Here is a 15,406-nt window from a genome sequence, read left to right as displayed (position 1 = left end):
ATTCCACCTTGGAATATCATTTCCTCATCTTCTCTCAAAACTTTAGCAGTTGGATAGCAAACTAAATCTATGTAATAGTTTAGTGCAAGGGATAACCTGCCTGCTCCCCAACACAAAAGTGAGGGGCAAAGTAACACACAAAACTCAGGGTTGAGATAAAGAGATAAGAGTTTAATACAACATGCGTAATTACCTTGTTTAATAATCTAATTAATAATACAATGCATTATTGCCTTCTCTTAGCCTATTTGCAGAAGAAGCACAGTGAAATACAGGAAAAAAAACACAGCATAAACCAGAAATCCAAAACCAGTGAGCTACCCCACACTCACACATCTTGCCACCATCCCTGTAGAAAAAGAGCCAATACTCAAGAACCTGGAACCCAAAAGCAGCAACTGGAACAAGAGTTTTCCATGTTGCGATCTGAATTTCAAGCCCCATAACACTTGGCTTCAGTTAGCACTTTAATTTTTTGAAGCTTGCATGACTGCAGCAGATTCAACTCAATCCATGACAATCTGTTATTAGTGCTAGACTACAGAACCAGGGATTTGAAACGTCCCTCGTAACGTTGTCCAGGCTACCACTGTGCCCCAGGGAGGGTTGAGCAAGGCAGGTGTTTGTCGTGCTTGCTTTTGAAGGCCAACAGTAATGAAGACACTGTGTAATCTACCAAATTGCTTTGCTCCTTTTATGTCGTGAAAGTATTTCATAACGTTCTGAGTCTTTTTGTTGCAGTTAAGTTTTGTGGCATATTAACAGCACAGACCCCCAAAGAATACTTGATGAGACTTGCGGAGAGCTCAGAAAATGGTCAGAATCTGTGTATTATAAGAATACACAGAGCTATAGCCCTAGTAGCAGTTGAAAACAAGCCTATTTCTAGCAGTACTCTTCCATCCAAGACAAAAAAGTCTTATCTAAATGGTCTTTGGTTAAGCATTTCAAACATTTGCACTATAGAGGTCAACAACAGATATCCTTTATCTTGTCTACTCTCTACCTTAGCACCTCCCAAGGTTTTGTTTTAATGAGCACATCTATTTCTTTATCAGAACACTGTGTTTCAGACTCAAAAGTGATTAACTCATTTTCTTCAATCCCCACAAAGTTTGTCTGTCATAGTGATCTGTTTACTGCAACCATTTCTTATTAAAAGGGTCATTAAAATGATCCTTAGCTCAGTGTCCTCCTCTTTCAGCAACATAAACCAGATCCTTCCCCACAAGTAACATGCCCTTGATTAAACTTTGTACAATTCACCTCAGCCTATCAATCCAGACTGGCCAGATTTGTTTGCAGAGCCTTCCTATGTGTGGTGAAGAGGAGGTTATTAATGTATTCATTATGAATTATGAAAATTATTATTTTTATTAATATTATAAAATTGTCAATAACTGATGAATCACCAACTTATATACATGTTCTAGTGCACGTTCGTGAAATATATCCCATAACTGGCTTAGTATTATGATTAGAACTTATTTGAACTAATTACAAACTATTTCTGTATTTATATGCAAGAAGGGTGCAGTTCCGGCGCTTGGCCACTAGATGGCGACTCGACGGGACGTGCGCGGCTTCTGCTTGAACTCAGACGAAGCTCTGTTCTGTGTGAAGCCAGTTCGAGGCTAACTCCTCGCAGAGTTGGCTCACATGAAAGGATGGGCTGGCAGGGCTGGTCTGGAGACGAGCTGGCCCTCAGAGTTGATCCGTACCACACGGCGGGACAGCGATCGCCGGCAGGCGTGCCCGAGGGACGTGGCAGTACGCAGGTCTGCAGAGGCGGCCCCGGGAGTGAGGAATACCGGCGGGGCAGGTCTGACAGAAGTCGGCCCAGCTTCTCAGCAGGTTTCTCGGACAGCGGCTTCTCGTTCACTGGGCTTAAAGCAACAGCAGGCTACCTGGAGCAGTCCGGGGGATTCGGTGCAGTGTAAGCACGAATGCTGCTGAGTAATCCCTGGAGTTTAACAGGGTTCAGAGCGGCACGTGGAGCTCTTCTCTCCACTATGGTGGGGTTAAGCAATTGCATGGGCGACCTGGTTCGGTCAAGTCCCTTCTTCCCCAATAATTGGGCAGATCTTACTGTCGGGGGTTGATCCAGTCCATGCAGTGGCGACGGGGGGGGTGTTCCTCTCCCGGTTGGGGTGACCGGCTATGGCAACGCTGGCTCCTCAGCTCGGCGTGGTGTCCTCCCTCTTGTGGAAATAATTCCTCCGGTCGCTTCTCACATGCAGATGCCTTGATATTCGTGCATGTATGTAACAGAAGCTAAACAATAAACTCAATTGCAGAGGCAGCGGCTCGGACTTAACTCTCAAGCTAGCACAGAGACAGAAATGGAGGAGGAAGGCAGGAAGGCAGAAAGGCACTTGTTTACTCACTGGGGTAATACTTATAGAATCCCTCGAGGCTAGGTTTGACCAGTGGGCATTCTCATAAACAACTGGCTTCAGCCTATGGGAAAGCATGAAGCTAGAATTCTTCCGTATTTGGAGAATGCACGAGCACAGCATGCACCAGATGCATGCAAGCCTGGCTTTTGTCTTGGCTTTTCTCCTCCTCCTGAAGGAGGGGGAGCTCAACCACATGCTGGGGCAAGATTCAGTATCTTGGCGTAACGTGCCTTCACCACGCTATGCTCTCCTTACTTGCATATAGATTTTCTGTCTGTAACTGGTTACTGTCTGCCTTGAACTATGTAGCCCAAAGCTATGTAGCCCAATGCTCCATCCAGAGTAGAAGCCTTAGCAAGGCAAGGTGTTAGAAGGAATTTTTTCATACTTTCTCTGCTCTGTTTCCATGTCTGTCATTTAGCACCCTCAGTAGTGTTCCCCCCTGCTCAGTTTGCCATGGGTCACAACTACCATGGGTCTGCAGAATGGCTGCCTAGCTAGTTGGCCACTGTCTTGTACTGGTGCAGCTTGTTATTCCTGGCACCTACAACTCCTTAGACTTGCAAACTGCTTGAATGCAAAGTCGTTTTGCACTCCTTTGTGGGAGATGAATTTTCAAAACCCCTGTGGGATGCGAAAAATGAATGATAACAAGCTCTGAGAGATGTTTTGCCATGGTAATAGTGCTCCATAAAAAAAAAATATCTAATTTGGCACTTCCATGGATGCTGTTGAATCTTTTAAGCTAAGGCAAGGCGTGGTTTCTTAACAGAGTGGAAAAGGGCAGTGGAAAGTCAAAAGGAGATGGGTTTTTATAGTTCTGATGTCATTCTGATCAGCTAAAACACTTTAACATGTACACTTGCAAGTAACTTTTTGTCTAAATTACACAAGGATGCAAACTTTTTGGGAAATTATTCAATATTTGTACATTAATTGTGAATTCTCTGTACTTTCATTTGAAAATTTTAAAAAAAATATAATGCATGAAAGTCCTCTCTTGTCTTCCTTGCTTCTCCTTGTTTTCATTATCATATTTCCATTTCTTCAGGGAAGAGATGCGTAGCAGGTAGAATGTGTGCTGGGCATCAGGTTTCCTCAATTCATCTTCCACAAATGCTTCATTTCTATGGTATGGGCTGGGGGGCACACCCGCAGAATAAAAAGATATTTTTCCCATGTAGAGCATATGCAGAACTTGATGTTTTCTACCAGAAAGCGTTCATTCTTTATGATGCCAGAAAAAAGGCCATCAGTCTCTGCAAGGTGTAACTTAAAGAGCTACTTATTAGTGCAATACAAAAGTAGTACAAATAATTTTCCATCCCTTCAAATGCTGTAAACCTCGATTTGTGAAGCACCAAACTGCTGTCTGGCAAGAGCATGTTGTGCAGATCCTACCTGTGAAGGGTTATTCCATTTTTTGTTACTGGAGCTATTACAGGATTTTCTTAAAACAACTCACCATTTCATTTATCCAATTACTTGTCATTACTACCAAGCAGGAAGGATGTCAACATGAGGACTCCTTTCTGCACTGTCAGATACAGGAAAGACCAGACAGGTGGTGTTATGGCTGGTGCTGTGGAAGCTGCCTGCAGGCTCTGCTATTATCAGCTGGGTAAGTATGTCCTAGAGCCAGGAAACATGCACAGGGTACAGGCCTGGCCCAGCTCAGGTTAACTGAAACGACAGTCAGAGTGTATGATGGTCTTCAGGTGAAGATTACTACCACTGCTGGTCTTGTGGAACTTTCAGCATCTCAGATCTAACAGGCTGTGTGATGGTGAATAAACTGTTTCTTAAACATAACAAAAGGTAAGTGATACTTAGACAAAACAATAATGTTCATCCACAGCAACCATGAGGTCATTATAACCAACTACATATATATTTAGAATTTAAGCTTTAAGAAAATCTTATGTGTACAGTTTTCAAGAGATTTCACCTTATTAGAATTTTGAGTTATGCATCTTCCTTGGCCTAAATGAAGTTTCTAAGTATAAACAGATTTTTGGCTTTCCAATTTAAGGAAATGAAGAGATAGAGATCACCATGCAGCTGAAGATGCCTCATCAGACACAAGTCCTCAAAACATGGCTCAACACAACATCCAGATGCCCAGATATTAAAAAAGTTACATCATAAATCTGTTGGAATACATTTTAATTTATTCTGCAGTTGCATCCAAAATACAAATGCAATCTCTTAGAGCACAACAACAGACAAGATTTAATACTAGAGGCTTTAGAGGAGGAACAGAAGTCAAACATGAAAATTGTCCTATCTTTTAACCACCTTTGTCTTAACAACCTTTCTCATCCACACAGAGCAACTAGTTAAAATGCTGTATTAGTCATACTGACTAAAGTCCTTTTTAGAAATAGTAATCACATGAAAATAAAATGTCTATATACATGTGTCCATATACATGCCATTTCTCTGATAAAAACTGGTTTCTGCTATTCTTGTTCACCTCATTCAGAAGTTGTTTTCAGGTTTGCAGTTTTAATTGAAATACTCTTAAGCACAGGTGAACCTCATGAACTTGCAGAAACTCTGCTGCAGTATGACAGAAACCTGTATCAGGTAATTTATTTTGTCTTCTACTACCTCCTAATAAACAAAACAAAACTCCTGCACATCATCCTTTCAACTGTCTTGGCTTTATCTAGATTGTCCACTAACTTAGGAGGAAACATTTTTAGAAGAGTAAGATTCCCCAAAATAAATCCTTATTATTTGTTAGTGCCTTCCATGATTTCTCCTTATCCAAAAATTAAGAGAATTGTACTATAATCTTCTACTAGTTAAAAAAAAACAACAACAAACAAACCTCAAAAACTCATGTCTGTTGTCTGACTCCAGTAGTCTCTACACTGTTATTCTCTCGAATATTCAGAATCACTGTCAGAGGCAATACATTGCATCTGCTAGAATACACGAAGTCAGTTCAATCAATGTGTGAGCGTTTGACGCTGTGCCTTTAAGAAAGGGGCACACTGGCTAAATGTTTATAAAATATTTTGGTATTCTAAACTAATTTCATTGGCCAAGTTGAGGTGGGAGGTGAGATTGGACCCAGGGGAACTGGGAACTTTCTCTCAGTCTTCCTTCCTTCGCTGTCCCATTCGGCTGGATCTGCTTCTGGGCTTCTTGCCAAGAGATAAGAACTAACTAATTTCTATAACAGGCCTTTCTTCCTTTCCTGCCCTGTTAACCGTCCACGTCTCTTCTTCTACCTCTTTGGGGAAGGGAGATAGGGGGGTGAAGGGGGCACAGGGGGAAGCCCCCTCTGTGGGGGGTCTGGTTTCTGGTTGAGTTCATTTGCTGTATATTTCTGTATATATTGTAAAATACCTGTATTTGTTGTGTTACCTATAATCTGTTTCCTTGTAAAATATACTCTCATTTCTCCGACTGGGTTTAGCCGTGGTCTCTTTCTCAGTGGGGGAGGGAAAGCAGAGCCTTTCCTTTCAAACCACCACACAATGTTTAAGAAACAGATCACTATAAAGCAAAACAGCCTATTTTGCTTTCAGAAGCTTTACTCTTATTCACAAAATCTATTTCTAGATGTAACTGAAAACATATAATTGATAAAAAGGAAGCCTGCACAGAGAAATTGTTACTAAAAACATAACTGTATTTAAAATACATGAATAATTTTCTTCTTTATTCAGCTATCTGTGCTTCATCTTCACTGAAAGCATAAAAAGCCATTTCACTGAACACTAAATAAGGATAGGTACTCTAGAAGCATGTCCTGGTTTAAGACAGCTTGCTCTCACAAGCAAGCCCCACCCCAGATCAAGAGGGAAAGTAACACAAATAGCCCCAGGCTCAGATAAGGAGTTTAATGAGATGATACAATGTCCAACTACCTTAGCAGAAACACAAAACAAAAGCAGAAGCAACAGCAGAAGCCAGCAATAAAAATTCACTTTTCCACCACTCAAGCCCCCAGCCAGCCCAATGGAAAAGTCCCAAAAACAGAAACTGGAAGCAGCAATCAAACAGGAAGTCTCTCATATTTCAACCTGAACTTCAACCTCCAGCCAGCACTTCCATTTTAAAGCTGGCATGACATCATAAAGAGACTGGATGGGGTGCTTGGTGCCATGGTTTAGTTGATTAGGTAGTGTTGGATGATAGGTTGGATTTGATGATCTCAAAGGTCTCTTCCAACCTGGTTAATTCTATTCTATTCCATATCAAATACTCAGCAGATTCAACTGAACCCATGGCAAGGCATCAGAACCCTTATAATGGGTGTCTGGAACAGAGACTTCTTAAATCATTTCTGCAGCAAGTAGTGATATACAAACATCATCCTAAAAGTGTCTTATGTTCCTTTTCAGTAATAATTTAAAAAAAAAAAAATAAACCAGGTTGGAAGAGACCTTCAAGATCATCGCGTCCAACCCATCAACCAATCCAAGCCACCTAAACAACTAAACCGTGGCACCAAACACCCCATCTAGTCTCCTGAACACCTCCAATGATGATGACTCCAGCACCTCCCCGGGCAGCCCATTCCAATGAGCAATCACTCTCTCTGTATAGAACTTCTTCCTAACATCCAACCTAAACCTCCCCTGGCGCAGCCTGAGACTGTGTCCTCTTGTTCTGGTACTGGCTGCCTGGGAGAAGAGGCCAACATCCGCCTGTCTACAACTTCCCTTCAGGTAGTTGTAGAGAGCAATAAGGTCCCCCCTGAGTCCCTCTTCTCCAGGCTAAGCAACCACAGCTCCCTCCGTCTCTCCTCATAGGGCTTGTGTTCCAAGCTCCTCACCAACTTTGTTGCCCTTTGTTGTATTCATTTCTCCAGTACTGAAGTGCCTCTGTGTTGATTTAAACTGATTTTTGTAGAGCCATGGAGTATTTTTCTCTGTAAACATACATATCACAACCACTACATTAGTCAGCTCCAGTAGACTTAAAAAACAAAGACATGAATATGCAGACACATACACTCCTTATAACTGGGAATAATAAACAGAGTATATTTCACATAGCTTCCACTATAATAATGTCAACATTCATCCCAAAGGGCAGGATTGCAAAGGTACATTTGTCTTTGTACCAGTACTAGAAAAAAGTAGACACTAGCACTGGGGAAAAGTGTGTCCTTAGTGATGAAAGATCACCTTGTGAATCTCCAGTACTGCAGGGGAAACAAGCAAAGCAGAAAAGATAGGAAGAATAACCAAAGAGTTTAAAAGGAACTGCAGAATACACAAAACTCAACAGGGAGTTGGGATAAAGGCCTATGAAGGCACCAAAAGCTGTTTGATGCTATTGTTTTTAACTGTCTGAAACATTACTAAATGTCTTAATTGATGAAGCATGTTGGAAGAGCCTTTCACTATGTTGGTGTCATGGTTTCTCTACCTCTTTGCTTAAGCAATTAAGAAGGAAAAGGCTTCACTGATCAGAGTTTGACTACAGTGGCCAGCATAAAACCAGATGATATTCCAGGGGAACAATTTTACTCCACTTTTTTTATTTCTGAATGTTCATTACTAGATCCCTGGGTTGTATGTATACATGGCCCAAACATATAAGGACTGCAAGGTACTTTCTCTAACTACTACAAAGCTGAACTTGTGTCTGGTAGAACTAGTAAAGCATGGACATAATTGCAATCTCCCATAATGCACATCAATACTAAAAGATTAATGTTAGATTTTAAAGCGAGTTCAGGTTGCTAGTAGTAAAGTCCCTGCTATGACCTGTAAGCATCCCTTGGTGGCTAAACATCCTTAAAACTCTGACCCTCCATCCTCCAGCAGATCTGAGTAATTCTGCATTTTGAGCTTCGGCCCTTCATTTGTTCATGTTTTAAGATGTGAATTTAATTTATTCAAAGATCAGTCTAGGAGTATTGCCACAGGATGGTTCCATGCACTGTAACAGCATGCTCTCTGTGCTGTTGTGACTGTACCAATGCCTATAGCTGGAGCATGCTAGTGGTTCTTTCATTTGCTTTAGTAATTAAAGGATTTTCAGTTAAGGGAGACATAGAAAAACCCCACATATAACTATGTGCAAATTTAAGTAAAAAAAGAGAAATCTTTAGAAATGCAGAATATCACAGACCCACATGTTCGCTATTTTGACAACATTGTGATTAAAAGTACACTAAAAACTATGGAAAGACACCTTATGACTTAAATGAGCTTTTGATCAGCTGTTATATATGGTAGTAAGTTGTTACAACACTGAAAGAATGCCAATAATGAATTCTTATTTTTGCTACCAAGAGGGAACAGCTTTCCTATGAGTATCATCTAACAACTCACCTATGTAATATTCCTAGCATAAATCAAAGCAAAAATTTACAACAAATTGCAGATGCATCTGTACAAACTAAGTTAAAAACTTTTAAATAAACATAAAAAAATATATATTACACAATTATATCTTTATTGAGATGCTGACTGTACAGAGACCCACACCAGCAAAATGTTGACCACTCCACTCTCAATATGATCCATGAGAGCTGAGTTCATGCTGCTTTTTTTAGAAGTCCACACACATACCTTGTGGGTTTTACCTAGGAAGCAGTAGATTTATAGATTCATATTTCTCCTTACACTGCTGTGGAGTGTGAAGCAGGCAGCAGAAATTTGCACTGTGAATTAGGAATGTATGCTAAGTTGTCACATCAAAAAGTACTTGGTAAACTTGTTTGGATCCCTCAATGTAAACATTCAGGTATCATTCAGGAACAGTATTACTGATCTCTTAACTCAGTTGTGAACCTGTGTTAAGGTAAACAATGCAATTTGATTGCAAGAAACAAATGGGCTTTTAAGTCACGGTTTGTCTGTTTTCAGCGCCTTTTTGAGGTCAGAGTAGAAATTGGCCAGGGTACTAGACATGGCAGTATCTACCACAGATTGTGGTAGCATCCCTCGCAGTTCAGTCTGAATATAGCCTGTCAAAAGACTGTAGCTAGGACAGTCCTTAAGAGGGATGCAGAACCAACCGCAAGGGTGATTGAATCCACGGACAAAGTTAGGCCTCACCTCTCCATAGTCTAGGCTTATACCTATCAAGGAAACAAATGAAAAAAAAAGAAACTAATTTGAGACAGACAAAACAAATGTACAGCAAATTTAAAATGTACAAGTTTCTACTTGGGGAATTTAGTAGAAATGACAGTCACACTTCAAATTTCAGGGTACTTTCATGCATCAAAGTTGTTTGCTCTTCATAGAAATTCCCTAACAGACAAGCAGAGAATGACAAGCAGAAATTCTGACATAAAAGAGACATTCCTCCCATTTACTAGCAAATTGAACAAGTTGTTACTTGTGCCAGTTTTCTGTAAGAACTGAGTCAGAGCACTCAACCTGTCTCTAGTACCTGTCCCACAGATGGCCTTAGTGAAACTTATGACACATAGGGGTGGTTCATGGGTAAAACAGTAAGGTGCGTAATTCTTTAAATACATAAAGCATTACAATACCTTTGAAATACTTACTGCAGCCCTTCTTACACTATTTTTGAATGCTTACTGCAGAACTAAACTTAATTTGAATCAGATCTTAAGCCAAGCATCTTTATCACAAAATAAGAATTAAGCAGAAGTAAGTGGTATCTTACCACATGTTAGAAGCCCATCCTCATAGCTTGTAGTGTAAGAGAAATCTACAAACTCTCTTGGTGCTATGATGTTCCAGAGCTGGCCAGCTGTGGTGTAGCGCATCACACAGCAGTTCTTATTCAGTGACAGAATAAGGAGAGTAAGAAAAGAAAAATATCTAAGTGTAAAGAATATAGGAAAATTTATGATTGTAGGCAGCTAGCTTTTTTTACAAAGGCCACAAAGGCTGTTAACTGTGCTGTACAAACAACTTCAGTGAGGTCTGAATGGCTGTGTCATTTTCAGTCTAAATGCTGCAAGTTTGTAAGGACCTGCAGTCTGCAACAGAGAGCTGCAGCGGAGGGAATATTTGGTACCTTTAACCTCTGCTCACTAAGACCAGAGAACTGTGTCATGCCTGGAAAATGAAAGTCAGGTGGCTTTTATGGGGCCTAACCATTACTCAGGAGATCTGAAAGGACCATGAATAAATTGTAAGAGGTCTCTCTCAGTACTAAGACGCTCTATCAAGCACTTTCAATCCACCAAGTGAATAATAAACCAGAATTCAAAAAAATCTTTAAAAAGAGCTTTCTTAAAGACAGTACAGTTTGTATACATTTTAGGGAATAATTAGCAAAAATACCTTGCCATATTTATCTTCCTTAAGATAGAGCAAAACACAACCCACGTTTAAGCCACATGTTCACAGGATTTTGGAGTCATACTGAGTGTCCTCAGTAACCAAAGAAAGGCTACCAGCTCTTCTGTAATCAGCTGGAAAACTATCTTTCCTTAGCAAGTCTAACCCCTCAGTACAAACTGTTTTGGCTCCCGAGCACAAAGCCTGTCCACACAGTGAAAGGAGTCTTTCAGGAAGGGGAAAATGTTGTCTCAGTGTGAATAGTTAGCACATAACATCTTGTTTGTTGTGGAATAGACAAAAACAAGCTGTATGAGGCTTTGGCATATGAAATATCACACTGTAGCTCTCTGTATGCCTTTATCAGACTCCCATGTCCCCGAAAATTGTAAGCAATCAAGTTTTATTTCTTTACTTTTAGCACTGATGGAATGCTAACCTTCAGGATAGGACTGTGCATTCAGAAAGCCTCAACTGAGGTCACGCACCACGTATATACACAATAGCATATGTGAATGCAAAGAACAGGCAGGAAAACATATTTTTTGTAATGACTGCCCTGCTGTATTTTTAAACTCAAATATGCATCTATACACATTTTAATTAAGAATTTGAACAGGTCTTCACCTCTTCAAAGGTTTCCAAGATGTCCATTGTAGTCATTAAGCTGTCCCAGTCTAGCCTGTAAGGTCCAGGGCGAATATGATCCACTATTCTGTTAGCAACATCTTCTACCACTCCTTGAACTTTGTAGCTAGAAAAACATACATTTTCATTTTAAAGTGAGAAATTCTTCATAAATATTTCACTGGCTTGAAACAGCATACTTAGAGTAATACCTTGATGTCTGGAGTGATGGTCCATGGACAAGTGTATCAGAAAATTACTACAGAAAAGGCATATGGGGGCATCTGATCCCTGCAACTGAAGTTATTCTGAGAAACTCTGTCCTTATGCTACATATCAGTATTGAATAAATCAAGATACATTAAAATATCATCAATATTTTGTAAATGGCCAATCCCTTTCTCAAATAATAAAGACTATGTTTATTTCTCTATGAACTTTTCATTTTGCAGGTCTTGCTGCACAAAGATGGAAATCCATTAAGGACAATTAAAGCTAAAAACAAAAGGAAAGGAGAGCATGAATACAATAGGAAAAATGTGTTTCATAAAGTAGAACAGTAGTAGGACAAAGGTAACAAACAACTACATTGTGCTCTTCTGGCATATAAGACTACCAAATAAAACAATTCAGTGTAAGCCATTACAGAGCATTAAATTATTATCAGGCATTTTTAGTAGACAGGAGGTATTGTTTACCTGAGTTACTGGGCTGATACCTCCTGAGGAGGAAGGACCATTATTTTCAAAACACTACTTATTTATTAAGCTGCTCTTATTAATAGTAAGCAGCCAAGCAATAGACTCATCTATTTGCACAGCTCACCCATATTAACTCACAGCTACCTGTCTGAAGCCCATCTGAACTGTGTACCCAGAACTGGTGGATCATGTGAACATGACTGGCTTCTAGGCAAGCATTTGTAAAGTTCTTCAAAATGTCCTTTATTTCAGTAGGTGTATACACAACCCTGGCATCTTCATCTGCACACAGCAGCCACTTCCTTCTTGCCAGTGGTTAAAATCACACAACCTGTGTGACAATGTAGGTGTTAATGGCCCTGAAGACAGTCAGCAGATTCTTGGTGTCTGGGGTCATGGATTCTTGCAGCTTTTAAGAAGAGTTAAATGATACAGATCTGTCAGTGTTTGAGATTCTTTCAGTCACTGGCATTTCACATGACTCTATTTTTCTTCCTAGTGCTGTCTTCTAGTACCCATTTCTCTACTTAAACCTACAGATGCCAACAGAGGACTGAAAGAAATTCACACAGGAATTGCCTTTATGTCACACATTTTCCCAGTCTCCATATGCTTGATATTTTACCCTATTGTAATTGCAGAGTGACTAACACTTCAAGCACTAACTAGGCTGCCACCCAGTAACACTTCAGACCTAGTGAACACAGACTTGATTCTGTGATTTGTAGACCATCTTTCTAAAAGGTCTGGGCATACACTATTGCCCATTTGAACTATGAGAAACCTTATTATGTGTTCCACAGTTTTCATTCATCGTTGTTTTAAAAACCAAGCAACGCTAAAGCATTGGAAGTATAAAAATAAATGGTACAGACACACTAGATCCATCCAGCCTCTCCTCTGGAGGATGGGCATACCTGAGGGCTATAGAGTCCACAAGCTTCATTTCTAAATTCTACAAATTTTAAAATTGTATCTGCTCTGCAGGCAAACTTACAGGTATCCACTGAATTCCTCTGATGGTTTACACCACACAGTTGCATCTTTCTGAAACAAAATGGAAAATATGACATTAATTGTCACTTCCATGAAATTATGAGATGCCCAGAATATTTTTTTTAACTTAATAATTTAATTTTTTTTTTAGTTAACCATTAATTGTGGTTCACCCCGAAGTGCTCCTTGACCGGCATTCTTGTACACGTTTTTAAAAAATAGAAGCTGATATTTCAGGCTTCTGCTTCTTGTATCTTCCATTTAAAAAAAAAATAAATCAGTCTATTGCCTTTCTCAGCGTCAAATGCCAGAAGTCTCTGCAGAAACAGAGAATGAAAGCCCAAGCTAGCTTACCACAAAAATATATCCCACTATTTTATAGCAGAATCATATTACTAGTTACATCCTTTTAATTAAATGGCAAAAGGATGCTATTCAGACAAGAAGACCACATAACTTCTGTTTGCACTCCTCTAACACATGAGCAAGCAGACGTGTGCAGGAGGTGCTAATAGCAGCAAAAAAGAAAGCTTAAATTACCTTCTCTCCTAGATGCCTAACTAAGTACTAGTCTTTTTATTTTAAAGTTAGCCAGATAAAATAAACAGTATCTTCTCATTCTTGCCTAACTATGGAATGGAATGTCTGTATAACATCTCTGAATTTCAGTGTCACAGAGAATACTATACAGCACCTTTTTATTTGGAGTCACGATTACATAAGCACAAAGGACCAAATATCTTGAAGAACAGTAGCACAAATACTGCAAGCAGAACTGTTTCAGCAAAACACATCTCCCTGGTGGGTAGCTAAGGATCTTAATCTTTCACAAGGCACAGTACCAAAATTGTAGGAAGGAAGGAGACAGGTGAGGGGTGGGGGTGAGGAAGGATGGAGGGAGGGGATGAGGAGGAAAGGAAGGAAGTCCAACTGGAAATTTAACAGAGGTAAAATCTGGAGAGTAATAGGATCTGAAACAGTTAGGTGCCTTCCTGAAGGAAAGCAATGGCATACTACAGCATTTAGGAGAGCAGAAGTGGTACAGATACTTGGCAACAGTGAAAAGCTTGGATACTCTGTTCCTCCATTTCAAGACAGTGAATTTGTTAATTTTGCAAATAAACAAGTTATATTTGGAACATCTGACCCTCTCTTGTCAAAGTCTGCTCAAAAAGGAAAATACAGTAATAGAAGGCCCACCCAAACCACTGTAATGAAAGGGCAAAGATAGAAATTTATACTAGTCCTACCATGTTGCTACACTGCAATACCAAAATATATTTTTACCCCCAATACAGGACAGGACTAAAACATATTCAACAAGCCTAGAACTGATGCACCTGCATTGTCTATTTAGCTTGATCAAGCAGGACTCAGGAAAAACAAGAAGCTCAAAAGAAGGGTATGGCAAACTTCTTGGGGAAAGCATGAACTGCATTCCCCTTCATTCAGGAAAACCTACGATAATGTGGGGATGGCAATGGAAGGCAATGGAAACACGAAGCAATATGATAGAAAGGATTGTGAATGACCTTACTTTTATTTAAGAGAAGGACATTTGAAAGCTGAAGCATCATATGTTCAAGCATTATAAACAAACAAATTCAGAGCCTGGCGTAGCCCACCTGCAGCCTGTGCCTGGTTTGTTGAAAGTGGAAGTGAGCATCTTGCAACGTAGTGGAAGCTAACAGTGTTTCACACTTTGAGAAATATCTATAGTCCTACACAAGTAAATTTTCTGTGAGCTACTTCCCTGAAAGTGCATAAAAGCAATGGCAGATTACATCTGTATGCACAGAAAGCACATTCTGACACCTAAATATGTACTATCCTAAGAAAGTGGTTTCACAGGGCCTCCAATATTAAACTCCTGCAAGAATCTGCCAAATATTTCACACCCGTGTGACACAGCATAATAAGCTGTTTCCGTGCTACAAGTGACCTGCAGCTTACTGGAGACAATGCAACAGGCCGCACACGCTCAATGAAGCCACCCAGCCTACTCACTGTTTTCTTCGCAGCTCGCCATTCGCTGTCTCCGATGCTGTGGTAGTGAATCAGGGTATTCCACAGCTTGGTAGCCAGGGATGCCGACTCTGGCAGCAGATCCATTTGCTTCCCACCTGCGTCAGGGAACCCATGACACAGACAGGCACATCAGCGCGAGACACCGCTCCAGGACGCTGACAACCGCACGACTCATTTCTACTCACGCGCTCTGAGCAGCGAGCAGAAAGCAACCCTGCCACCCTGTCGTTCCGCGGACACACATACCCGGACTGAGTTCGGGTGCCAGCAGCAGTCCCTCGCACCCCCCAGGCGCGGCGACGAGGAACGGCGGCGCAGACCGCGAGTTTACGGCAGCCCTCGGCGCCAAGCCACGCCCAGACATTCGCTGCCTTTCGGAGAGCGAGACGTTGCGGCCAAAACCCTCCCCCTTCGCCTC

General features: G+C 40.6%; 1 protein-coding gene across 1 annotated transcript; it reads right to left on the bottom strand.

Moving 5' to 3' along the window:
* Window positions 1-8,599: 8,599 nt before the first annotated feature.
* STARD4 (StAR related lipid transfer domain containing 4) lies at window positions 8,600-15,197 on the bottom strand. The gene is made up of 5 exons (XM_009896701.2): window positions 14,968-15,197; window positions 12,962-13,011; window positions 11,264-11,390; window positions 10,014-10,128; window positions 8,600-9,456 (listed from the first exon to the last, which is right to left on the bottom strand). Exons 1-5 carry the CDS (start codon window positions 15,070-15,072, stop codon window positions 9,221-9,223), a joined length of 633 nt encoding a protein of 210 aa, XP_009895003.2. The 5' UTR covers window positions 15,073-15,197; the 3' UTR covers window positions 8,600-9,220.
* Between the last annotated feature and the right edge of the window lie 209 nt (window positions 15,198-15,406).

The sequence above is a fragment of the Dryobates pubescens genome, chromosome Z, assembly GCF_014839835.1.
Source record: "Dryobates pubescens isolate bDryPub1 chromosome Z, bDryPub1.pri, whole genome shotgun sequence".
Classification (NCBI taxonomy): domain Eukaryota; kingdom Metazoa; phylum Chordata; class Aves; order Piciformes; family Picidae; genus Dryobates; species Dryobates pubescens.
Note: the sequence above shows the minus strand (reverse complement) of the source record. Positions and strands in the feature narration are given on the sequence as shown.